Source organism: Macrobrachium rosenbergii, chromosome 13 (genome assembly GCF_040412425.1).
Source record: "Macrobrachium rosenbergii isolate ZJJX-2024 chromosome 13, ASM4041242v1, whole genome shotgun sequence".
Taxonomy (NCBI): Eukaryota; Metazoa; Arthropoda; class Malacostraca; order Decapoda; family Palaemonidae; genus Macrobrachium; species Macrobrachium rosenbergii.
Genome location: NC_089753.1, coordinates 10374015 through 10401024, shown reverse-complemented (window position 1 = coordinate 10401024; position 27010 = coordinate 10374015). Strand labels below are relative to the sequence as shown.

At 42.6% G+C, this 27010-nt stretch overlaps 1 protein-coding gene across 1 annotated transcript in view; it reads right to left on the bottom strand.

The window, feature by feature from the left end:
• LOC136844894 (galactoside alpha-(1,2)-fucosyltransferase 2-like) overlaps nt 1–27010 on the bottom strand; it is a 40962-nt gene that overhangs the window by 6997 nt on the left and 6955 nt on the right. The window contains exons 2-4 of the mRNA XM_067114196.1: nt 5509–5612; nt 1951–2426; nt 1107–1192 (exon numbers count right to left, since the gene is read on the bottom strand). Of these exons, the coding sequence (XP_066970297.1) occupies nt 1107–1192; nt 1951–2426; nt 5509–5612 (666 nt within the window). The remainder of the gene's footprint in view (nt 1–1106; nt 1193–1950; nt 2427–5508; nt 5613–27010) is intronic.

Genomic DNA, 27010 nt, shown 5'->3' with positions numbered 1-27010 from the left:
AGCTGTGTTAAAAGTAAAGGGGTTTGTGGTAAATCAATCGTAAATTTTTTAAAATATTTTCTAATCCAAACCCAATACTTTTACCTAATAATCCCCTTATTCCAGTCCCTATGTTCTTTGCAGCTGCTTCAGTTTCAGACACACAAGAACTGGGACAGCTAACCTATATGACCTGGAGGGACCGTGCTTATATGACAGTCTACCTACAGCAGCTGGTCTTTTTGTCTATTTAAATTTTGTGTCTGGGACTCACATGGACATATGAGAAAGCCTATTTCAAAACTAATGGGTTTGTGTGAGAAAATTATTTTTTAAAAATTGTATTTCATGGCCCTTGTCAAGTTGGACTTCTTGCACCTGGACCGTTGCCGAGACCTTTTTATTCAGAAATGTTTTGAAGCCTGTATTCCAGCAGTGTCTTTGCTTTTGGGTATTTTTTTATAAGTATTGTATCTTCATTTGTTTTGAGCATATCTTTAATTCTTAAGGCTTTGCACCTAAGTGTTCCATCTTTTTTGCAACCTTCAGCAAGGTTAGGTTTTGTTCAGGTTATGCTCATCCATAAGAGCTTGGGTGTTGCTCTCAATTACTCTTTGTGTTTGCTTACTATGTTTCATGTCTAGGTGTTCCAACCTACAACAGTGCAAGCCAAGCTTTAAGGAACTCTTCAATTGGTAGTTTTCTCTCATTATTCTTCTTAGATACTGCATCTAATTCCAGTATTGAGAGCCTCTTTCTGCAGTTTGGTCAGTATGTCCAACCTCATTTTTACCTTCATGTATAATAATCCCATACATTTGAGGTTTGACTGGTCCCAATAGTTTTGGGTTATTTTGCTTGTCACTTAGGTTTCCAAAATGCTACTTCCCTGGTATGTTTATATTATGCAGCTACTGCGTATGGGTGACTGTGTTTTGTCTGTTATTGACCTTTTGTCATGCATAGTTTTGGGAATTCAAACTTCAGTCTCTCTAGGAAGGCTACCCAAGTGACACAGTGGATGATCAGATATCATTATTGTATACATAATCATTTCAAAGTGTAAGCTTATATATCAGTATGTTACGTTAACTCTGCTGAAGGACTTCTACTAGGTTGATTCTTACCTGCCACTACCACATCGCTGGTTTCAAGAACTTCATGACACCATCCATGGTCATCACTCACAACAACAAATACTGGGTTATCTGTCCTGTTGCAAAAATAAAGAACAGTAAAGAATTCATTGTAATTACAACTGTAGACCTCTTTGTATCAGAGTTTTAAATACAAGTTGTTGTGGAGTATTGAAAGGGCTATGAGAAGAAGAATAACAACAGCCTAGATGAAGTGGGATAGGACTGCAGCTAATTAAAAGTCTTATTATTAAACAGAAAAATTTATGAAAAGTGTATAAGGCCTACCTTATTTAATGTAGTAGACTTGGGCAGTGAGAAAGAAATCGAGGGAGATTTTGAAGTGCAATACAGAATGCTAGGATCATATTACAAATGATGAAGCTGTGGAGAGATTTGATGCCCAGTGGCAGGAAAATGTATTCAGATAGATGTAACATGGTAAGAAGGGATGAGTTATAGTTAAAAGATATTAGATAAGGAAGTAGCAGGAAGCAGACCAGAAGGGAATGCCAGAAAGTTGTGGAAAAAGGTCACAGATGAAGACCTAGACTAGGTTGAAGTTGGCAGAATGTGCACAAGAGTGGAGATGATGATGATGACGACTATGTAAACACAAGATTTTGATTTTTAAAAGTATTTTGATCAAATGAACATGGTTCTACCTTTGGATTTTAGATTTGGCTATTTAAACTGAGATTTATGGACAGGTTGGTATTTGAAAAGATCAGATTGTGACTTGAATATTTTTGTGTTATACTCAGGAAATGCTTTTGAAAACAGCAAAACTACTTTGGCACCAGTATTTCGTTAAACTTTTTATATTTATTCTTACCTTTTCCTAAAGAAATTAAAGGCCCTTTGGAAATAGACTTCATCTAGTTGAGTTAAATTATAGTGCTTCATTATATATCTAGTGTAATCTCTCCTGCGTACATGAACAGTCACCAGAGTGGAATTATGCCATGATCTATTTTTATACTTTAGAGCTTTCTTTATGTTCCTTTTGGCCTTTTTCATTATATCATCTTGAAATGTTAGGACTTTGCGAACTAAACTCCTGTGAGCAGTAATCACTTCTCTTGGACATGGGTGATGGAATATGTAGTAAGACTCATTTAACAGATTCATATTGGCTCCTTTATCCCTTCTCTTAAAATGTTCCAAAGCTTTAGTGTGGAGCATGTTGTAAAGGTTATCATACATTATTCTCTTTGTATTCCTTGTGAAGCATTTGAAGTCTTGAACAGGGAGCGAGATATTTTTGAAGTATAGGCTTAGAGTGGATTTCATTCTTCCTGTTATTGAAACCTGAAAGAAGTACAGTATTTGCATTAAAACTTAAGTATTTTAATAGTCATTTATAGTGCAAGTTTTTCATACAAGCTCTTTAATCATATTCTTTTTCTGATTAATCTAAGGTTTGCCTGTCTTTTGTCTGTTAAACAGAAGATAGTCTGTCTGCACAGGTAACACCTGGCTCCACAATTATTTTTCAACAATATTGAGGCAATGAGACTTGAGGGGATGGGAGAAGGGCACTCACACAATTAATGGATTTATGTGGAAAAAATTGTTCTGGTTTGAATGCATAGTTTTTCATCATAACCCCATTAGTCTTCATACATGCCTGAATCACTATTTAGTTGGGAGACCAAGATGCTGAGTGTCTCTTGAGTATTTACATATGTATACCTGTAAGATCCAACGTAGTATCTAGGGACTGTAGGGAGTCAGGAACCAAGTCTGTGGTAGCTTGTAGGTTTGTAAGAAGTATGGAGAAGAAAAACTATGAAGTGTATGGCAAAGCACATATGACAGCTGCAAATCAGCTGGCTTCCTCTTGATGGTCATAGGCACCAGAATAATCTCTGGTAATGATGATTGTTTTCCTCTTCTTCCTCCCTGATGATACTGAAGATGTTACAGGCAAAGGAGTTTCACCCATGGAAAGTGATTCAGAAAAATGGTTTGCAGTGGCAGCCACGTCAAGGAATGAAGGTAGAGCAGACTGGAATGAAAGTGCTAAATTCTCAGGGTGATCAAAGGTTAATCACTTAAAGATTGCTGCACCTTATGCAGTTGGTGATCAGAGAAGTTAATTTGGTGACTGGAAAGTAACTACTGCACGCTGAAGTCACTTCTATCACTTACATGAATTTAAGTGAAAACAGGACTGAAATGAATGATGGTTTTGAGGAGAGAAAATAGAAAATGAATTAGTAATGTTTAAAGTGAACTCCTGGGGAGTTGTAAATAGAGCTGCTTACAACACTGCAGGTACACAGAAATTAAGGTTATTGGCTGATACATACCCAAGAATTAAGAGGATGCATGCCTGGTGGGACCACCTTCGGTCTGACAAGCTAAAGACTGGTGAAAATTGGAAATTTGCAACACAAATATTGGCTTTTTATGAAACAAAGAAATTCATACATTAGATTTTTTAAAGAAATAAGGAAGGCAAGTTTTACAAATAAAGCAGGAATTGGTACACAAAACTTGCATAACAATATGGAATTTTATCACAAGTTTAACAAACTACAAATGGGTTGAAGAGAAACCCAGAGATGTCTTCTGTATCCTGTCAGTGTTTATCAGTTAGTTTTGGGACACTGAGCTCAACTAAGTAGTAAATGTTTGACTGCAAATTTTTAAAATGTATGCAGAAAGAAGAAAGATAAGCCAAATTATGCTTAAGATAAAAAATTATATTTTGTAAGGATTTTGTATTGTTTGAGAGAATTATTTTTCACAAATATTGAAAAAGAAATTAACCATTTTTTCACATGAATTCCCAAGCTTAACAAGTTCTCATTCTATGAGTGTTAAATACTAATAGAATTAGAATAGGAAATTGATTGTTACTGTTAAAAATGTGATCTAAAATCCAGACTGGGCAGTATCAAAAGTAATAATTAAAACTCAAAGGATTTTGGAAAAAATTTCTAGACTGCATAACCTTTTAAGGTATGGTACTTAAAGTACCAAAGCTCCTGTTGTTAGGGTGGACAGGCAAAGTGCTGAGTAGCTGCCCAAAATGACAACCTTTTAGTTAAATAATGTATGAGACTTCGATAGTGGAAGCTGAGTGTCTCTTGTTAAAAACTCTCATTCTCTGACTTTATTCTTGTGAGCATGAAGATGCACCAAGTGCCTTTAACTTAGTTATTTTATTTCCTGCAAATTGGCATTTCCTAGAAATGGACGTTTGTTTTATGAATTTGCTGGTAGCCTCCTAGCTGCCTAATCAAAAAACAAGCTGTAGGGGAATAATTTTATACAGCAGAGTTCATAGTAATCTATTTATAATTAAGGAAAATATGAAGTGTCTTTACAAAAACAATCCTCTGAGAAACTTCATTGGATGATGATGAATGAATATCAGTAATGACTCTCCACTTATGCCTTAAAACAAAGAGAACCTACAGATGCAAAAAAGACATTACTCTCTTCTTTGGTTTTAAGGCTCAACTTAGAAATGCCACCAGGAAATCATTCTGCTATGAGTGAAACAAGCATTCTGCATGCCCTGTAGTAAGTCTCATGTCAGTGTGCAGGGAGTTACAGTTATGTCATACAGTGTACTGCTTTAGTTATGCATAATATCACTAAACCAGTTTTAATGCAGATACAGGACTTTCTAGTCAAACTGTAAACATGATTTTTATTGATGTTACTCACAAGTCCACGAACTGAACTCTCTCATTTACAGTAATGTCTTGTGCCAGATAGATAATGTACAGGTTGCTAGCAGCCTCTCTTATATTTGCAAATAAGTATGAAACACCATGGACCAGTCGCCAGAGACAGGTCTAACAATCTTCATTCTACCATTCATTTGGATGGTAGTAGCATCTGAAAAGCCTAAGGAAGACACAAATGTTCGACTTTTACTGGAAATGCCTTCTCTTGTTCCCTCTGATTGGTAAATTTGTTTGCTTAGGTGGCATGTTAAAGGAATGAGGGCATTGATGGGTGATAAGGGTACTTCCCCTGTTGGAGTTCATATTTAATGTACTGTTTGTCAAACAAAATCTTGGCTCATATTAGGGAGCTAATCATTCCTCAGTTTATCCATCCTTATGAAGTGTTCATCCATAAGTGAAAATAAGAGGTTTGTTAGTGTTTTGTAAGAATTAATATTTTTATCATTAAGGAGGTTCAAAATTGTGATGGTAAATGTTAAAACCTTCCTGCTGGTGGAACGGCAGGGCTTATACAGATGGAAATTTTTATTGATAACTTTCCACATATTACTCTAAGAATACTGCAGTATTATATATGGAACAGTATTAACAATGAAACATACACAAAGCTGAGCATTTTTAAAATAATCTTGTCCTCAACACCTAAATTTCCTACTTAGAATATTTTTCAGTGTGCATATTACCCGTATTCCAAAGATGTGACGAAGAAGATACAGGCTAATATACTGAGACATTTCGTTACCTAGTCGTCCTCCATCATGGATGATAACATGGTGTGATGAGCATTCTGTAAATCAGATTGTAACTTTGTACAAGCAATACATGTAACGGACAAAAGACAAATAATTTGATAACCTTACAGTATTGCTGTAAAGTCACAAATACAAATACTAGCTTTATATATAAAGACTAAGTCCTCCAGTTACTAGATACAATATTACCAGTGAGGAGCCACATCAAAGCTTACTTGTTACCTTACCAGTTAGTACAGTAAAATATGTTATGGTTTTGAATGCAGTAAAACCTCACCTTACATGATTAGTTATTCCAGTACATACCAGCAACCTAGATAAAAAAGACTTGAATAAACTCTTAAAAAAAACAACCCAGACAACCTATAAACCCCTATAAATAAACCTATAACATCACTGTTACAATAAGTTGTTCAATGGTTCAACATTTTTCTGTCTTTTAATAACTTATTAATTTTGATTGTAAGAATGTAAAGAAAACCAAAATGTTTTAAAAATTTACACGTATACAGCAATATTTTATTGTACCCAATTGGGGAGGTTGATGTGCTAGATGGGTAAAAAGTACAAGGATAAGTGCAACCACATGGCCAAGTGCTGGAAATATTATAGCCAGTTGTCTTGTATATAAGAAAATATAATTTTTTAAACATTTAAATGAACTTATAGTATATATTTGATTACTTTATATTATTTTATATACAGCATTCATTTGTTGTTGAAATGTAATTTTGCACTTTTTATTAATTATTATTTTTTCCTACACAATATAAAAACCATTGGTCCTTTACATTAGGAATTACTTATGGTGAAGCTGGAAATGGCCATTAAACTCTTGAACAAGGTGGTTAGGCAGTAACTAATGTCCGGTAGGCAGGAATACCCGACTGCCCGGATTTAAACATTCCAGTTTGCTTTCGGCCGTCATGCATTGCAGATGTGTTTTCGGAGCTCTTTGCCTGACTGTCGTTAAGCTCTTTTCCCAGTAGGATCTTTTTTATCTTTCTTGTGTATACATTGCTTTTTGCCGCCTTGCTGTGGACGAGTTTGTTAGGAGGAAACTTTGGGGGAAGGCTGCCGGGCATTGTCGGAAATTTTTCGCTTCCGACGGCACCCTTGGTAGCTGCCCCTTCATCCTCATTTCTCTCTCCCAGTAAGCTTTCCCTTCTTGCTGTCTCTCCTTCGCCCTCTTTGCTTGCTTGTCCGGTGAAGATTGCGGGTGGGGGCACGGTCGGGCAACCTCTTCTCAGGGGCCTCCTCTGGTTTCGTAGGGCAGTTCTCAGAGCAAGAGGAGTCTCCTTCTACTAATCATCTTTGCTTTTTTCTTCAGGTTGATAGTGAGCATAGTAGGTGCAGCAGTAGATGGCTGAATATCTTAGTGTTGGATGTCTTAGCCCTGAGGAGTTTCCCTGTGACACCCATACAGTGGTTAATTCGGGAATGACCACAGTACCTTGGTGGTGATGGCATAGGTCCATGGGCCTTCTAAGGGGCTGCCTCCCTTCACTGGAAGGTGGTTTTTAATGCCCACAACCCAATGTGGGACTGTAATTGTACAGAATCGAATAGAGCAGGAAATAAAATAGAGGAATTCATAGATTCATATGACATGTGCTGTATAAATGATGACGAAATCAGCACATATTTTTCTAAAACACATGGAACATATTCCTCAGTTGACCTAACTCTATGTACAACAAACATAGTAGACAGATTGGACTGGAATACGGTAGATGACTTGCATACAAGTGATCATTTCCCCATATTAATTTCTTTATTACAAAATAACCCCACCAAACATGCCCCTCGATATAACATTTATAAAGCAGATTGGGAACAATATGAATTCCACACCACGAATATCCCACCATTTGAATATTTGAAAGACTGTAGTGAAACTAATAAATTTCTTGTTGATTTCATTACAAATGCTGCTGATAAAGCAATACCAAAATCCAAATCTCATCCAACAAAACACAAAGTCCCCTGGTGGTCTGAAAAACTAACAGAATTAATAAAAATAAAACACCAAATTGGAAGACGACTAAATAATTTGAATAGAAAATTCAGTAAATTAAACAAAACGTTACCGATATTAGAAGGAACCTTACAAAAACTGACTATATTATTATTAGAAACTGATACATTAAAACCTCTGTATAATAAAATATCTGCAAAGTTTAAAAGAGAAGTAATACAAGGAAGAATCATTTCATGGAAAAAATATGTACCAGATCTCTGTAAAAATACTCCCATACAAAAAATATGGGAAAAATTCAGGAAAATAAATGGTACCCATGTTAAACCACCTAGGCATGCCATAATAAAAGATGGGAAAAGAATACTTGCTCATAAAGAAATTAGTAATGTAATAGATGAAAATTTAACAAAAGCAAATAGCAACAAAAATTTAGATGAGCATTTCCGCACAAAGAAAAATAATATAGAATTAATAACAATAAATTTTGAAACAGTAGAAGATATATATTATAATAGAAAATTTAATATGGAAGAGCTAGAATTTGCTCTGTTGAACAGCAATAAATCTGCCCCTGGAGGTGACAATATATGTTTTGAAATGATATGCCATTTAGCACCTTTGGCAAAGACATACTTGTTAGAGTTTTATAACCACATATGGCTTAGAAATTTATTTCCTGATGAATGGTGTAAAGCTATAATTATTCAATCCCCAAACCTGGAAAAGATCCCAGTAATGTAAACAATTACAGACCAATTTCTTTAATAAGTTGTTTGTGCAAATTACTAGAGAAAATGGTAAATGCTCGACTAACATGGCACATTCGAGAAAATAAAATTTTAACTCCCACTCAGTTCGGGTCACAGTGTAATAGATCTACATTAGATTCTCTCTGTAACTTAGAAGACCATATACGCAGAGGTTTTGAATGAAAACAAATTACTGTAGCTGTGTTTTTTGACATTGAAAAAGCATACGATACTACATGGAGGTATGCTATATTAAAAACTTTACAAAACAACATCTGTGGACATTTACCTAGGTTTATACAAAACTTTTTGACAAATCGCAGTTTTCAGGTGAGAATTGATGATGTTCTGTCTAGAACATTTCCTCTTGAAAATGGTGTTCCACAGGGAAACGTCCTTAGTGGCACACTGTTTACTTTAGCAATTAATGATATCGGTAAAAATCTACCTATTGGTATTAAAAGTAACCTGTATATGGATGATTTTGCCATATATTATTCAGCATCTCGAATAAAACATGCAGAACGAATCATTAATAAAAGCATAGTGAAAATAGATGAATGGGCTTTATCTGTAGGCTTTAAATTTTCCATAGATAAAACCCAAGCAATCATGTTTTTAAAAACAAAAAATGGAAAAAAGGAGAAGAAATAGACTTAAAAATCAGAAACCATAGTACAGTATACCAATTGGCCAGACAGCAAAATTTTTAGGATTAGTATTTGATACTCACATGAACTGGAAAGCCAACATAACATACATGAAATCAAAATGTAAAAGAGCATTAAACCTAATTAAAAAACTGTCGAACACTACTTGGGGAGCCGATAGACATACCCTTACTTTATTGTATAAAGCAACAGTGCTGTCTATCGTTGATTATGGAAGTGAAATATATGGCTCGGCATCAGACGCAGTGCTGAAAACGGTAGACCCAGTTCATAATGAGGGCCTTAGAATATGTTCAGGAGCTTTTCGATCATCACCAACATCTTCCTTACAAGTTGAATGTGGTGAACTACCTCTGTCTCTCCATAGAGAGCTAGTAATGATGAAGAGTGCTCTGAGAATTCAGACAAATGATTCTCCAACCAAAAAATTATTTGGATTAAGAGATGTATTTATAAACAATCATCCACCTTCTTTCCCAATTAGAGCTAGAAGATTGTTTGAATCGCTAAATATACATTTACAATTACCTGTAATTTTAAAATTGCCTCCTCCTTGGACAATGAATAAAATGAGAATTTGTACACACTTGAAATATTTATCAAAAAATCATTCATATACTCCAGAATACCATAGACAACATGCAGTAGAGCATATAATCCGAAAAGGTCCACATTACGCAATATACACTGACGGATCTAAATCACAATACGGAGTGGGATATGCTGTGGTATCCCAAAACAAAACGTATCAGTTCTCTCTCCCAGACAAAGCCTCTGTATTTACAGCTGAGTTATGTGCAATAGTATCAGCCATAAAAATAATTAGAGAAGTCTCATATAATAATTTTGTAATTTATAGCGATTCCAGAAGTGCTATAGAAGCTATTCAAAGCTATAATAAAAAAATAATATTGTACAACATATAAAGTTCTCACATCATAAATTGTATAATAAGGGAAAAAATATTGAAATATGTTGGATCCCTGCCCATGTAGGGATTAAGGGAAATGAAGAGGCTGATAAAGCAGCTAAAGAAGCGGTCCACATGACAAGAACAAATGTAGACATCCCTGTCAGTGACTATACAAGATATATAAAAACAGTCATTGTAAAAAAATGGCAAAATATATGGAATGAAGAACCTGAAAGTAATAAATTAAAACAGATAAAATCCAGTGTTGGAAAATGGAGTTCATCATATCAGAGAGAGAGACAAGCACAAGTAATTCTGACACGTCTTCGAATAGGCCATACTCGTTTGACACATGGACACTTAATGAACAGTCCATGTGGCCCTCTTCCCAAATGCCCAGATTGCAATGTGCTGATAACAGTTAAGCATATAATGTGTGAATGTCCTAAATATAACCTGCAGCGATTATCAAATTTTGGAAATAGACCGATAGAAGAAATTTTATCAGAATCTTCAACATTCTCAATAGCACCCATTTTAATGTTTATGAGAAGCTGCAAATTAATTGGAAAAATATAAAAAAAAAATCAATCAGTATAATGAATTTTAAAACAAGTAAGTTTTATGATTTTACCTAATTTATTTTGAATTTTGATATACCTTTTTAGTGAGTATGTATGGAAGCATGAGTTTAAATGTATTTATTGTGTGAGTGTGTTCCAGTATGAAAGCGTATGCCTTTATACAGCTTTTAATTTCATTTTCATTCATCATCATTGACAAGTGAACCTATTAGGTCCCAGTGCTAGGCTTCTAGCCCAGACTTGTCATTTCATCCTAATCCTTCGGGCCAGCCCTATGAGAGCTGATGGTCAGCTCAGTGGTCTGGTTAAACTATTTTAATAATAATAATAATACTGGGAGGTGGTAGGATCTCTCTTCGATTCTTCCCAGCCTTCGGGCTTGGGAACCGAACCGAATCACTTACCCCAGGGTCTTGCGTTTCGAGAGTTAGAGGCGCGCAAACTTCGGTTGCGCTCCTGTCGTCATTCTAGGAGTTCTGCTCCTAGACTGGTGCTGTGTCGGGTGCTTGACTTTGTCAAATTACACCGAGTGCTTGAGAATCTTTGGAACCTTGTGCATCCGGAACCGATGTCAGAGAGACCTCTCACCATCTTGGTTCAGGCACAGGGTGAGAGAAAGAACCAAGACATGCAATTGTCTAGGTTCTTCCTGCCAGTATTGAGTTTTGAGCTCTCAGTCAATTCTGAAACAGTGCTTGGTCAGGTTCCCAGCCTGGTGTCTCAGTCCCAAAGGTTCGAGCACCTGAAGAGGCAAGGAGGAGGTTCCCTTCAGAGGTCCTGCGGGACTTCTGAGGGAGTACCTCTCTTCGGAGAGGCAGTGCGTTCTCTCGTTTGGCTCTTCCAAGCCCTTAGCGTCAGGAACCAATCGGCATTCCTCATTGGGGTCTCATGTCTCAGGGACCTCAATTGCACAACCTTTCGAGACTGTGCTTGATTCCATTTCTTCGAAGTCTGCGTCTAAGACTGATTCCGTGCCTGTCCTTCCTCAGTTTTCTTCAGAAGCCAAGAGGAGCTTACTCCTGATGATTGTTCTTACGAGATTTGGGAGTCTCGCCAAGAGCTCAGACTCCTTGGCACTCTCATTCCTTGGGATCGTGAGTGCTCGACTAGTGAGTTGTCAAGTGTCTGGGATTCTTCATAATCTCAGGCACTCCCCAAACCAGTACTAGGGAGTTCGCTCTCCAGTCTGGTTTAGGCACAGGACGAGAGAAGGTGCTGAAACATTCAGATGTTTCGACACTCCCTGCTGCTTCACTTTGAGTGCTTGATTAGTTACGAAACTCATGTCTTGGACCCTTGGGTTTAAGCACTTGGGTTAGCAGACAATAATCCCCTTTAAACCTTCTTCTCAAGGGGCTTCAGGCTCGTAGGAGATTAATGCATGTCTTGAGGACAGCGCTAGTTCACAGCAAAGCTTTCCTGGCTCAGTTTGTCTCAGCCCTGTTTGCTTGCCCAGCCACTGATCACATTTACATGATCGGTTCGGATGGGCTTTGCCCCCTCGCCCAGCCCCTGCTCGCGTTTTGAGACTGGCTTGCTCTGCTCAGCTTGCTCACCTGGCCCATGATTGCATTTATATCATCGGCTCAGCTGTTGTGGTTTGGCTTGCTTGCCCAGCCACCGATCACATCTGTGTGATCGGCTTGGCTCATTCGGTTTGGTGAACCGAATGCTGTTGAGGTTCTCCTTCCTTTAGGAGACTCAGCTCAAGTGAGTTTTTGCTCTCTGCAGGTCAGCGCTTCACCGTGGCATTAGCACTCTCGTTCCTCTGTGCTGCCATCATCACCTCTGGTTGATGATTGCCCGTGGTCGGCCTCTCCCACTGGTTCCTGTAGCTTTTTTCTCCTCTCCTCTTCCCTCAAACCCTTTCGGTTGCTGCTGGGGGATGCGAGTTGGATAGAGAGGACTCCGATGAGTTTTGTTTCTTATCAGAATTCTGCTACAAGGATCTGCATCTCTGGCTCTGTTCTCGGATCAGCCCAGCATACATCCGAGAAGTCGAGGATGGTTTTCTGGTTTCTAGCTAGGATATCCCTCCAAGAGGAAGAGATTGGTAGTGTCGCACCCTATGAGGACTCGAGGGTCTTCTTCTTCAGGATGTGGGCACCCTCGATTTTCTTTTTGCAGGGATTTTCATGCTGATTCGTCAGCACAGTGATCTCAGGGAGAAGACCACGGCATCCCCTGTGAATACTCTTTACTGCTCCGTGCAGGGTTTTGTTGGGGCTGCCATGGTCCTTGCTTGCTATAAGGGCTTTCTTAACCAGATGGAAGCCTTTTCCCTGGACAAGGAGTTCATTTTGGTTGAGACACCCAATCAAGATCCTTCACCTTCCTCCTCCTCGACAGAAGCGATTCTTCTTACCTCGTAGGATAAAAGAATTTTTGCAAAACAGAAAACAGATAGTGATTGCAAATGATGAGAAATCGGATGAAGCTAAGGTAATATCCAGTGTGCCACAAGGTACGGTGTTAGCTGCATTGCTGTTTGTTATTACGATTGCAGACATAGACAGTAATGTTAAGGACTCGGTAGTGAGAAGTTTCGCAGATGACACAAGAATAAGTAGAGAAATTACTTGTGATGAAGACAGGAACTTGCTACAAAGGGACCTAAACAAAATGTATGAATGAGCAGAGGTAAATAGGACGGTATTTAACTCTGATAAATTTGAATCAATAAATTATGGTGGTAAAGAAGGAATGCTATATGCATATAGAGGACCTGATAACGAGACAATCACAAATAAGGAAGCACTTAAAGACCTTGGTGTGATGTTGAATAGGAATATGTTATACAATGCTCAAATAGCAATACTATTGGCAAAATGCAAAGCAAAAATGGGAATGTTGTTATGGCACTTCAAAACAAGAAAAGCCGAACACATGATTATGCTTTATAAAACATATGTACGTAGTCCACTTGAATATTGCAATATAATATGGTACCCACACTACCAAAAGGATATTGCACAAATAGAGAGTGCACAAAGGTCCTCTACAGCTAGAATAGAAGAAGTTAAGGACCTTGACTACTGGGAAAGACTACAATTCTTAAACTTATATAGTCTTGAAAGGAGAAGAGAACTCTACATGATAATACAGGCATGGAAACAGATAGAAGGAATTACCGAAAACATCATGGAGCTAAAAATATCAGAAAGAGCAAGCAGAGGTAGATTAACAGTGCCCAAAACTATACCAGGAAAACTAAGAAAAGCACCCAGGACATTAATCCACCACACACCAGCATCAATAATGCAGCGTCTATTCAGTGCACTACCAGCTCATCTGAGGAACATATCAGGAGTGAGCGTAGATGTGTTTAAGAATAAGCTCAACAGATATCTAAGATGCATCCCAGGCCATCCAAGATTGGAAGATGCAAAATATACCGGAAGATGCATTAGCGATTCTCTGGTAGACATCAGAGGTGCCTCACACTGTGGGACCTTGGGCAACCCGAACGAACTGTAAGGTCTGTAAGGTAAGGGGTCTTATGCCGACTAGCAAATTGCTGTGGCTCTGGCTCGTCCTGACTCAGATCTCTCACTGTTTCTCTTTACCGCGAAGGGTGTTCCCTCATGCAACAAGCGATGGCGAACCTGGAGGACACCACTATGGTGTCTCTCCTGGTAGTCTCCTGATGAATCTGTGATCCTTCACTTTTTCAAGGCTCTGCCTCCTCAGATGCAATCATTCCTGAAGAGGTCTCTGCCTTCTAGACACTGTTCCAGTCTGGGGGTGGATTCGCCTATCCAGCACCAGACAGCAACCTGAGGGCAATTCTGGTACTAAGAAGAGGGACACTGTCCTGATTCCGATCTCCAGTCTAGTAAGTCCGGAGTTGTCACATTCCCTCAGGAACGGACCTTTACTTGATTCTGCCTCCCTCTTTCGCAGGGAGTAGGTAGATACCGCAGTAGTCAAGGAATGTGCCATGGCAACTGCCTTATCCTCCAGACAATGGCAGCCTAGCCCTTCCTCAGCCCCTAAGAAGTCTCAGGCTCCAAGGGCGCTCGTAGAACACCCAGCCTTCCTCATTCTCTTCTTAGAAAGTGCGCATACGTGTGCCTCTTTCAACCCTCTTTCCATCGGGAAGAGGGCAGAGGGAGGAGAGGAAAGGAGAACGCTCAGAACAGTGTTCTCCTCCTGCTGGTGCCTTAATGAAGGAATTGGCTATATGACAGAAACATAGCCAAGACCTGGCAGTGGATATCCTTCAGGAGAAGTATCTATTTCCTCCAGGTCTCAGCCCCCTTTCATCGAACTTCCGTTCTGGCTCCTCTCCTGTGTTCCTGACTTTTGGAGCAGCCATATTTTCCTCGAGACATGCTTCTGTTCTCAGATGCACCGACCGGGGAATAGGTGCACTCCTGTAAGACCATTGTTTTTGAGGTGTGTGACCGAGATAATAAGTACCTTCTCATCAACATCCTGGAACTCAAGGCAGCTTCCTGGCCCTGCGAGAGTTTCAGGATCCGTTTTTTTGAGATACTCTGAGGTGTTGTTAGGCAACAACACCACAGTAGTGGCATATGTCAACAAACAAGAGGGTCTCATTTCCCTCCTGTTGCTTCGGTTGACTTTGCAGGTGATCGAGTGAACTTTGGTACTCTCTGTAGAGCTGTCGGCCAGATACGTCCCAGGCAGTGGGATGTATTGGCAGACAAGCTAAGCCTCTGGCATCAAGTGATGGGGACAGAGGGCTCCCTTCACTCTCCTCACAGAGAGGTTGCTCGTCTTGAGAGCTCCCTGTCATCCTTCTGTTTGCCTCCCAGCTCAACATAAGTCTGCAGGTCTTCTGCTTGATTGTACCAGACCCATGGACCTCTAAGGTGACGCATGCTGACACGGTGAGACAACCTCGACGTCTTCATCTTCCCTTTGTATTTGTCTAATTCGCAAGGTGTTTAGCAAGTGTCGTTCACCCTGAATTTAGATGAATGCTGGAAGACTTCGTCTTTTGCCCGACCTGCTAGCTCTGCTTCTGAGGCACCTAGAAGAGTTCCTCCCTGACCCGACCTTCTGTGTCAGTGACATGTGAAGCGGTTCCTCATCAAGTACAATCCCTGTGCCTTCACGACTAGAGACTATCCGGCTTCCCTCGCAAGCATAGGCTTCTTGTAAGTGGCAATGGAGATGGCTGGGTATCTCTATCATCCACTGTAGCAGTACCCAGGGATTGGAGCCGTCTTTGTTGGTTGCTGTCGTTGATGGGACTTTTTCTCTGGTCAGAGCCGCTCTTCAGCAGGTCATGGACTTCATCTCCTCTGCCGACAGTTGCCTCTCTCCAATTCAGTTGTAAAAGACGTCGGCCCTATCCGGCCTAGTCTTCCATCTAAAAGTAGCCTTTTTCTCCTCAGTCAAGATTTAGCTACTGATGACAAGCTTCCATCGGTCTTGCTGTCCCAGGGGCCTTAGGTTCCTGGGTGGCATGTGGCTCTCGTTTAGGGTTCTTGTCTTGTGCTTCGCACGCGCCCTTGCAAGAGTCATCAGGCAGAGATCTGCCTCGCAAGACCATCTTTCGTCTCACTCCTGCCTTGGCATAGAGGATGGATGATCTTTATGGACCTACAGGGGATGGAGATCATTGCCTCGACTCCATCTCGGATGTTGTAGCGGACTCCGAATCCGTCAGCATCTGTTGCCCGGTTCAAGTCCTTCTTGATCTCCTCCTCCTTGGACTTTATAATCGATGACCCAGATCAATCACTACTTTGTCCTGTTAGGGTGCTGCGGTACTTTCCAAAAAGGCTCGACATCCCTAACCTGGATGTCGTGGACTTTTTCACTAGGACTGACTCTCCCAAGGAAGAAGTGTCTAAGGACACATCTTTCTTCTGGTTTTGTGAGGCGATCAGAAGGATGTACTCTACAGCTGGTGATGACAGCACCTGCACACTCCGCCCAAGAGCTCACAAAATCAATGGCCTGGTTCATCCCTTGCATTCCGGAAGATTCTGTCGGTCTGGAAGCAAGATGTGGTCTCATTAGACCACATTTATGTCTTCTACCTTCGGGTCCTTGCCCACAGGCCCTTGGAACTTTTTTCCTTGGTCCTGTGGTGGCTGCTCAACAAGTTGTGTTTTCTTACCCAGCTCCTTTAAGAGGACAGGTAGCATCTCACCTAAGGTGTATGTTTCCAGAAGTGAGAAGGATTGTGAGAGTGACTGGCCTCTCCTCCTCCTCCTTCCTCATCCTCCTACTTCTCTTCCTTCAGGCTGAGAATGGGACTCAAACTGACATTTGCTGGAACTGGCATCTGACTCAGTAAGTATACACATTGGGCACCTGTTCTATTTTTCTTTCTAGAATCATAGAAGCAGTCCCACTCCTTCCTCTAGCAAGGGGAGGAAGAAGACCCTTGCAATAAGGGAAACCCTTTTTCGGGTCTTGACCTTACTGTCTCCGACTCTTTAGATTCATCCCAGCCTGTTTTCGATGAGTTACGATTCCTCACTCATTCGAAAAGGTCCAGATGTCTGACATTTGATCTCGCAGTTCCTATACTCCAATCAGTATGTCAGAGGCACTGTCCTCCTCCTCACTCTTTTGACCAGGAGGAGTAACCCAGGTGTGCAGAACTCCAGTCAGTTCAAAGAGACTCACTCAGATTCCTCCCTCCAACCAGTGGTCGTCCTAATGTAAAGGACCGATGGTTTGTATATTGTGTAGGGACAAATCACAATTTTTTAAAGTAAATTGTATTTTTCATAACTATACAAACCTGAGGTCCTTTACATTACATTTTTATGCCCACCTCATGCCACCCCTCAATCTGAAACCTGGGCTCAAAGGCAAACTGGAATGCTTATATCCAGGCAGGCAGGTATTCCTGCCTACCAGATGGTAGTTACTGCCTAACCACCTTGTTCAAGAGTTTAACAGCAGTTTCCAGCTTCGCAGTAAGTAATTCCTAATGTAAAGGACCTCAGGTTTGTATGGTTATGAAAAATACAATTTACTTTAAAAAAAATTGTGATTTTACAACACAAAAGATAAATGCAGTTGTGTCCGTAGGGTATGTATGAATGAACAAACTCATTCTCTGCCATCGGAGAACTTGCTAAAGCTTGTTTTAGTTTGTGTCGCCATGCTTATGATTTTTTTTTATTTTATGCTATCCTTGTAAGGTGTCAAAGAAACGAGCAGGTAAAAGTTACTGCTACTTTATTACAGATCCAGGCAGTTTATATAGCGGTCGACTGACGCCGGCCCGCGAGAGACAATGGAATTGACTGTGACCTGAGGTCGAAACAATAAGCAATAATATGCAGTGAACGAGTACAAATTACAATACAGAACATACAGAACTTCAATATGGATACAGTCTTGATGCCTGTGAATGAAGAAACATGTGATACACAATGTGTGACATTTGTATAAATACGCATAAAGTAAAAATGGTTAAAAATGCGTGACCTGGCACGTTTTAGGCGTGACTAATTGAGTTTGAAGAAAATGGTAAGTCACCAAAGAAAACATGCTCAGCGGAGACTTAATTAATGGCGCCGCCGAAACACTACGCTGGCGCCGATGTGGTGACTTTACAAATACTCCCCCCCCAAGACGAGGGACGCGTCTGACTAGTCCCTGTATCTGCTGGGACGCTGAAGGGTGCCGCGGCTCCTTGAAGATAACGGAGGGGTCTCCCGCCTGTGAGGCTGCTGGTTGGGCGGTCCCTTCCTGGGGCGGCGCGCCTGCGGGGTGAGGCGTGCTGGAGTGCGGTTGGGCGGAAGGGGTGCTGTGTCGCTGTCGGGACTCTCCGACAGAAAGGCGGGCTTTAAGCGGTCTATTGAAACCCAGTCATCCTTGCCAGGGAGTGCCAGCCGGAACGCCTTGCTGTTTTGTTCCAGCACGCGGAAGGGTCCCCTGTAGGGCTTGGTTAGTGGTGGACGGACGGCGTCGACTCTGACGAAGACGTGGGTGGCGGATGACAGCTGTGGCGGCATGAAGGTGGTTGATTTGTCGATGTATGAGCGCCTGCAAGGGGCGAACTTGCCGGCCACGTCGCGGAGCCTCTGCAGTGATGGGGAGTGGCATTCATCCGTCACGAGCTCTCCCGGCACCACGAGGGGTTCCCCATAGGTTTGTTCGGCTGCAGACGGGGTGCCGTCGGCTCTGGGTGCGGTTCTCAACCCGAGGAGGACCCACGGCAGCTGATGTTTCCAGTCCTCGGCGGTGCAGCGGGCCATGAGGGATGACTTTAGGGACCTGTGGAACCATTCGACCAGGCCGTTGGCCGCTGGGTTGTATGCCGTGGTGGTGTGGTGCGTGGTTCCCAGCAGTTGAGCCAGGGCGGACCACAACTCGGAGAGGAAGGCAGGGCCCCTGTCGGTTGTGATGTGGTCCGGGACGCCGAAGCAGCTAACCCAACTGGAGAGCAGGGCCTCGGCGCACACGCTGGCGGTGGCTTCTTGCATGGGTGTGGCCGGGCCACCTCGTCGAACGGTCTACCACCGTCAGGAGGTATCTGGATCCGCCTGATGGGGAAGGGCCCGACGACGTCGATGTGGATGTGGCCGGCGGCGCCCTGGCTGTGGGAACTCGCCTACCCCTGACTGCGTGTGACGACCCACCTTACTGGTCTGGCACTGCAGGCACTGTTTTGCCCAGGACGTGGCGTCCTTTGCACCCGTGCCAGACGAACTTTTTGAAAGCAGTTTGGCCGTGGTCCTGCCGGAGGGGTGTGAGAGGCCGTGAATTATGTCGAATACCTGGCGGCGGCGTGAGGCTGGAACCAAAGGGCGGGGCTGACCTGTGCTGATGTCGCAGAGCAGGCTGGGGCCTCCGGGGGCGAGGGTCACGTCCCGCCACTTGAGGGAAGTGATGGCGGTGTGGTATGCTGGGATTTCTGGGTCAGCGGCCTGCTCTCTGGCGAGGTCCTGGTAATCTACACCAAGCTGCACTGCGTTCAACTCGACTCTGGAGAGGGCGTCTGCTACGGGATTTTTCTTGCCGGGGAGGTACCTGACGGAACAGGTAAATTCGGCTATGGCTGAGAGGTGGCGCTGCTGTCTGGAAGACCATGCGTCCCCCTGCTTCGTGAAGGCGTGAACCAGTGGCTGATGGTCTGTGAAGATTGTGAAGGGCGTCCCCTCCAGGAGGAACTTGAAGTGCCGAACTGCGCGGTACATCGCTCACAGTTCCATGTCGAAGGTGCTGTAGCGGGTCTCTGCGCGATTGAATTTCTTGCTGAAGAAGGTGATGGGCTGGGGGGCACCGTTGATGATTTGCTCCAGAACAGCACCGCAGGCGACGTTACTGGCATCTGTCGTCAGCTGGAGGGGGGCCTTGGGATCCTGGTGTGCCAAGGCGGTTGCCTTGGCGAGGGCGGCCTTCGTCAGGGAAAAGGCCTGCTGCTGGCTGGGTCCCCAAGACAGGGACTTCGGTTGGCCTTTTAGGACTTCCGTCAGGGGGGCCGTGGTGTGCGCGATCCCGGGGATGAACCGCCTGTAGAAGTTTACCATCCCAAGGAACTCCTGGACGGCCTTGACGGAGGTGGGGGTCGGGAACCTGGCTACGGCTGCTACTTTCGATGTAAGAGGGCGGACGCCTGTCGGAGACACCTCATGACCCAGGAATTCTGCTTTCTGGACGCCGAAGGTACACTTGTCAAAGCGGACGACGAGGCCGTTCTCTTGGAGGCGCTGGAGGACTGCCCTGATGTGTCTCTGGTGTTCGCTGTGAGACCTGGAAAATATGAGAATGTCGTCGACGTAGCAGACGCAGAACTTTAGGTCCCCCAGGATGCTGTCCATGAGCCACTGGAAGGTGGCCCCGGCGTTCTTCAGCCCGAAAGTGGAGAAGGCGAAAACATAGGACCCGAAGGGCGTGATGATGGCTGTCTTTGGTATGTCCTCTGGTGCAACAGGTACCTGGAAATAAGATTTAAGAAGGTCCAATTTAGTGAATATTTTGGCCCCGTGAAAGGAGGTTGTGAGGTCCTGCATGTTGGGTAGAGGGTAGTGGTCGGGCTCTGTTGCAATGTTGAGCCGCCTGTAGTCGCCGCAGGGTCTCCAGGAGCCGTCCGGTTTCTGCACCATGTGGAGGGGGAGGCCCATGGACTGGAGGCTTTCCTGCAGATGCCCATCCGCTCCATCTCCGCGAATGCTTTTTTGCCTCCTGAAGGCGCTGAGGGGGAAGCCTGCGGAACCGCGCATGTGTTGGGGCCCTTTAGTCGTTATATGGTGGTATATGCCGTGCTTGGCTGGGGCCCCGGGACTTGGCGGCTCGGGCTTGAATACCTCAGGGAACTCCGACAGTAGGTGTGCATACTGGTGGGGGGCGACGGCGCTGATGGTGGGTCTGGGTCCCGCTGTTAACGGAAGAGACCGGCAGGAGTCGGTATCGAGGAGGCGCTTGTGCCTCACGTCGGCTAGCAGGCCGAAGTGCGCCAGAAAATCGGCCCCAGGAGTGGGGTTCCTACATCCGCGACGATGAAGTCCCAGGAGTAACTCTGGCCAAGGATGGAGATCGACAGGGGCCTGGTGCCGTGAGAGAGGATGGGGTTCCGTTGGCGGCCATCAGAAGCGGCCGGGTCTGGTGTCTGGTTGCGGTCCTCTCTGGATGCTGGGAAGACCGATTTAAAGGGCCCTGTGTCGACCAGCATCATCCTGCCGGAGACGGTGTCGTGGACGTAAAAACCTACTGTTTTTGAGGCCCTGGGTTCTTCGACTGCCATGGCGGCCTGTCCTGCTGGCCGCCGCCACCCCCGTTTTTTGAACGGGCGAACAAGCAGGGCGGCAGGCAGTTTCGGGCATCCTTTCCGAACCACTTGTGGTAGCGACAGAAGCCCGGGGACCTCCATCTGCTGTGGTTTGGTGGACGTCTGTTGGCGATGGCGTTGACGGGCTGCTCTACGTCCTCTTCAGGCTGGACGGAGCTGACCGACTGTGTGGCCGGTTTTAGCCACTGTGAAGCCTTGACGGAGTCTGTGAGATGTTGCGCCGTCTCTATAAGGTCCTCGATAGGCATGGTGTAGGGGTGAGCGATCTGGTTGTGTACCTCTTGGAGGAGTTGGCGAAGGTAGATTTCCCGTGCGAAGCTTATCTCCTGCCGCTTCTTTGTGCCACCCAAGTCTGGTAGTGACAGGAGATCCACGACCATGCTCCAAGCATCTCTTGAATTGAGGTCGTGGCGTGGGTTTATGGCAAGGTCTATAGCACGGGCGGCCCGGCTCGGCGATGGGCAGGGAGCAAGCTTCGAGGAGGAACTTTTTGTGGTGCTGTATGTGAGGGTGTGTGTTTGGGTACCGCGAGATGAGTTTTCTATACACGTCCTCGGAAGGGCGTTGAGCACTGTGTCGGCCTGTAGGATTTCGTCCGTCAGGTCCGCGATTCTGAAGTGGCTCTCCACCCTGCGCGCAGCCACATCGATGGGTTCCCCTGCATAAACGGGCGGCAGTTTTACGGTGGGGCGGCCCGCGATTGTGTTGCCCGGCCGTCGTGTGTTCGGGCGCTGATGTGGAGTTGCGGGAGGGCCTCGATGCAGGGGCAGGGTGTGATGGGAGGTAGGTAAACCTCCGAGTCCGCGGGGTCCGCGTTTAACTGCATGAAGGAGGGATATCCGCGTCCATGCTCGCTCCTTTGACCCCTTACTGGAGTGGGGTACTCGTGTCAGTACGCACTTTCGTGCGCCGTGTGGTTCTGCTAGTGACGCTGGTGGGTGCGCCGGCGAGAGCCAGCACGCTCAAACGCTGGTTACAGCGCCGTGTTTAGGCCGCTAAGAGCTTTTTGGAGAAATCCTGGAGCCAAGACTAAGTCGCCGTGTCGGTCCATTAATGGCTCCGGGATACTCCGGGGGGTCACCACTGTAAGGTGTCAAAGAAACGAGCAGGTAAAAGTTACTGCTACTTTATTACAGATCCAGGCAGTTTATATAGCGGCCGACTGACGCCGGCCCGCGAGAGACAATGGAATTGACTGTGACCTGAGGTCGAAACAATAAACAATAATATGCAGTGAACGAGTACAAATTACAATACAAAACATACAGAACTTCAATATGGATACAGTCTTGATGCCTGTGAATGAAGAAACATGTGATGCACAATGTGTGACATTTGTATAAATACGCATAAAGTAAAAATGGTTAAAAATGCGTGACCTGGCACGTTTTAGGCGTGACTAATTGAGTTTGAAGAAAATGGGAAGTCACCAAAGAAAACATGCTCAGCGGAGACTTAATTAATGGCGCCGCCGAAACACTACGCTGGCGCCGATGTGGTGACTTTACATCCTCATCCATGTTTTTACTGTATTTTCTTATTTTTAGTTTTCTGTAAAGAATTGAGATGGCTATTTGTCCATCCACACATTTTCTGTCTGCCCTCAGATTTTAAAAACTACTGAGGCTAGAGGGCTGCAAATTGGTATGTTGATCAACCACCCTCCAATCATAAAATATGGCCTACCAAATTGCAGCCCTCTAGCTTCAGTAGTTTTAATTTTATTTAAGGTTAAAGCTAGCCATGGTCGTGCATCTGGCACCGCTGTAGGTGCCAACAACACAGGCCACTACTGGGCTGTGGCTGAAAGTTTCATGGGCCGTGATTGAAAGTTACATACAGCATTATACGGTGTACAGAAAACTTGATTGTGCCGAAGAAACTTTGGCACGTTTTTTACTTGTTTATTTTTACAACCCAAAAGATAAATGCAATTGTGTGCTTAGGGTACATATGAATGTGCAAACTCATTCTCTGGCATCAGAGGACTTCCTACAGCTCGTTTCTTTTCATGTTGTTACTCTTATAATATTCTTATTTATATTTTATGCTGTTCTCATTTATATTTTTACTGCATTTCCTCATATTTTTTACAACCCAAAAGATAAACGCAATCGTGTGTGTAGGGTACGTATATACACACACATGTAGCGCCAACAACAGTAGCGGCAGGTTGGTGTGGTGACCCGGGAAATTTTAAATTGCAATAGCCAAAATTAGTTCCAGATTAGTGATGAAACCAGATTAACAATGCCAGGTTAGTGATGGTCGACCTGTACAGTATTACATTTGAGCCATTTTATCTAGTGGATAACATTATTTTTGATAGCATAGCTAGTGTTCGTCCTCAAAGGAGTTACTCTCACGGGTCCATAGAGGTTCCATAAGATAGACTAACTAATATCAAAGAATTCTCTTTTATTCAGCTTGGCCAGTATATAGTGCATGTTGGCACTGATAGAGTATGGGACTCAAGACAAGAGGGCTCTTTCTCTTGTCTGCAGTGATTGCCTAGGTTCTTCCTCGTCTTAACCTGCAGATGTGGCACCAACGCATTGTACATAGGTCGCCATTATGTCAACCACATATCTGTGCAAGACCCAGTCTTCATTATAGACACTCCTCTACATTCGAAATTTCAACTTATGAACTTTGAGAGAAACAAACAACTGTGATCATAAATTAAAACTGCATTTTACTATATTATTATCATAATTTGCTTAATGTATTTAATGTATTTACGGTAACTTTTAAATATCTTTCGTATTAATAAAATACTCCATAAAATACAGTACAGTACTAATATTGTGTTTTAGTATGAAAAAACATAAACACTGTAGTACTGTACGTATTAATTCTGAGTTTATCAAATTGGACTTACTAACAAATCAAGATATGAACAGCCATTCGGAACATAACTCGTTCGTGAGTAGAGGAGCATCTGTACTCTCTGTTAGGTCTATGCAGGATAATTATTCATCAAATCTCATGCCTTTTCATCAGGGAAAGTGGGTGAGTTTGAGGACTCACTGCAGCTGCCAAAGATAGGTTTCTTCTATGTCAAAACCTGTTTTCTAATTGTAATGATCTGGTTATGTTATACTGTATTGACATTTTAAACATCAAGTATTAATGTTATCAGACCCATTCCAGAAACTGAATGAATTTTCATCTTAATAGATGAACTTATTTAGCTCAGTTTTGCAGATAGCTATATGATTTTTAAATAGACAAATCTATTCTTTTCATTTTGCATAATACAGAAATCCAGCAAATTGGTTCTTTTCTCTTCAACCTCCTTAAACATCTGGTACATCATGCTATTCACTTATGTTTCATTCTCTTTGCAAGTCAAACAGTATATAAAAGAAGTAACAAGAGGAATAATTATATCTTTAGATATAGTGCTCCCTTCTATTACTGTACTTCTTTGTTCAGTTTAGCAGAGACCTTATTGTATGTTTAAGTATATCTGTTTCTACAGCAGTGGTGACTATTTTTTAGTAATGTTCTGTCAAGTATGGGTTGTTCATTTTGAAGTTTTTTATCTTCTACTTAGTGTATGCAATCATTTTTCAAGTGTTTTCATTACAGCCGACCCCCGGGGATTCGTGGAGATAGGGACCACAACCACCCATGAATAGCTAAAATCTGTGAATAATTGACACCCCTCTAAAAGCACTTATAACTGCCTGTTTTGATAGTTCAGACACCAAAATCCCCCTCTAAAAATGCTTATACCCACTTGTTTTAATAGTTTTATCATAAAAAATGTTTTTAGTCACGAAAATAATATGAAAATACAGTAATTAGTGAATATTTCTCCATGAAAAATTCCGAGAATAGGCGAATTTTCCGCGAATGGTGTGGATATACGTTACACAGAAAAATCCGCAAATAGGTGAAGCCATGAATCCAGAACAGCGAATAGGCAGGGGTCAACTGAAATTACATTATTGTGTTTGACTACCAAGGGACTGTCTTTAAAAGCCATTTATATGTAGGAATTTCTTTATTATATCTCAGGTATAAAAAAATACCTTTACGGTAAGTTTGGGTTTCCTCAAAATCAATGGAAGTTTTGCTAGTCCACCAAAATATGCTTTTTTTTATACAGTACCTGTAATGGAAATAAAATTTAAAATACATGTAGTCACTAATATCCTTGGAAAACATTTTGGAACAGTAGCACCACAGGCCTAGACAAACACTTTCATAAAATAGAATTTTTATTTTATGGAAATGCTTTTCTAGGGTAGTGATGCTACTGTTTCAAAATGTTTTCCTAGGATATTAGTGACTTTGCATTTATTTTCAATGCTATTTCCATTACAAAATGAGCATGTTTTGGTGCGCTAGCAAAACTTCCATTGATTATGAGTAATCTCTACCATTTTTTATTTAAAGGGATATTGCTGGATTTAACTGAGATGTACGAAAGAACTTTGTACATATAAATGCTTAAGGGAACCTAATAAACAACTAATTCATTAGTGTTCATTGTTATATATACTGATTATATTAAATTAAGTATATTATATTATATTGATTATATTAAATTAACTATATTATATATTATGTCGATTATATTAAATGTTGAATCAGTTAAAGAAATATACTGTATTGTAACAGAAAACTCACTATAGAAGAATTAGAATATGCACTGTAGCTTAGCTCCAGGAAAAGATGAAATAATTTTTTATGAAACACTCGGTACCATTAACAAAATCATTCTACAGTTCTACAATTACCTTTGGCTGAGGCATCCCACACGATTTGCTTAATCTGCTGGAAGAGCGGCAACCAGAGCTGCATGCAGAGGTCTGCAGGGACAGTTGAAATAGAGGATATTGCAGATCCACTTGAGTATCCCCACAAAAGGAGCATTTTCCTGAAGTGCACTCAAATTCTCTAGTTTCCCTATCAAAACTCTTTGTAAGCAAGACACTGTCCTTAGTTGAGTTGAATCTTGCTTTCTTGGTGTCCAGTAAAAACCAGGCTATTGAGAGTGGGTACCAAGTCCAGAATGACAAGGGTATGAGACTCTTCATAGGCAGCACTCATAGAAGGTTGAAGATGTTATGTATAATGAACATGATAAGAATCACTTGAAAAGGCAGCAAATTGATACAATTGGGCAGCAGTACAGTTTATGGTCGTGAGCAGCAAGGACAGAGCTGGTAGATGAACAGAAAATGAGGATCAGAAAATGAAGATACCTCTCAGTACAGCTTGAGAGCACTCTGCAGCCAACAGGGCCTCAAGGGAACGGTGGAAGAAGGGTCACTTAGCAGTGGAATATCTTGAAATTAGGGGACCTCATGGGGATATTGGGGGTAGGACTACTTGGCAGTGGAATATCCTGAAAAGAGGACCTGCGAATGATTATGAATTGGCAGACTTGAGATGCAGAGATCAGTAGTATGACAGTAGACAATGGGAAGGACACTCGCACAGCCAGATACACAAAGGTGGTGGAGTATATCATAGCAGTGGAGTACATTGAAACTGACTCAGGAACAACCAAAGAAACTTAAGTTGTAGGATACGTGGATGTGTTCAAAGACCCTGAAGACATGGAATACACTGCAGCAGTCAAATAAATGGGAACAGTTGGAAATACAGGGGCAGTCAGGTTTGCAGAAGCTAAGTACATGTGGTCGACTTCATACAGGTCTAGTACTCAAGGCCAGTAGATATGTGAAGGTACTTGTGTGCGCAAGAGCAACCAAAGTGGAAGACATTGAACATGGGCAGGGACCTTATCAAATAACACCAAAGTAGGAGGGGGGACTGACACTGA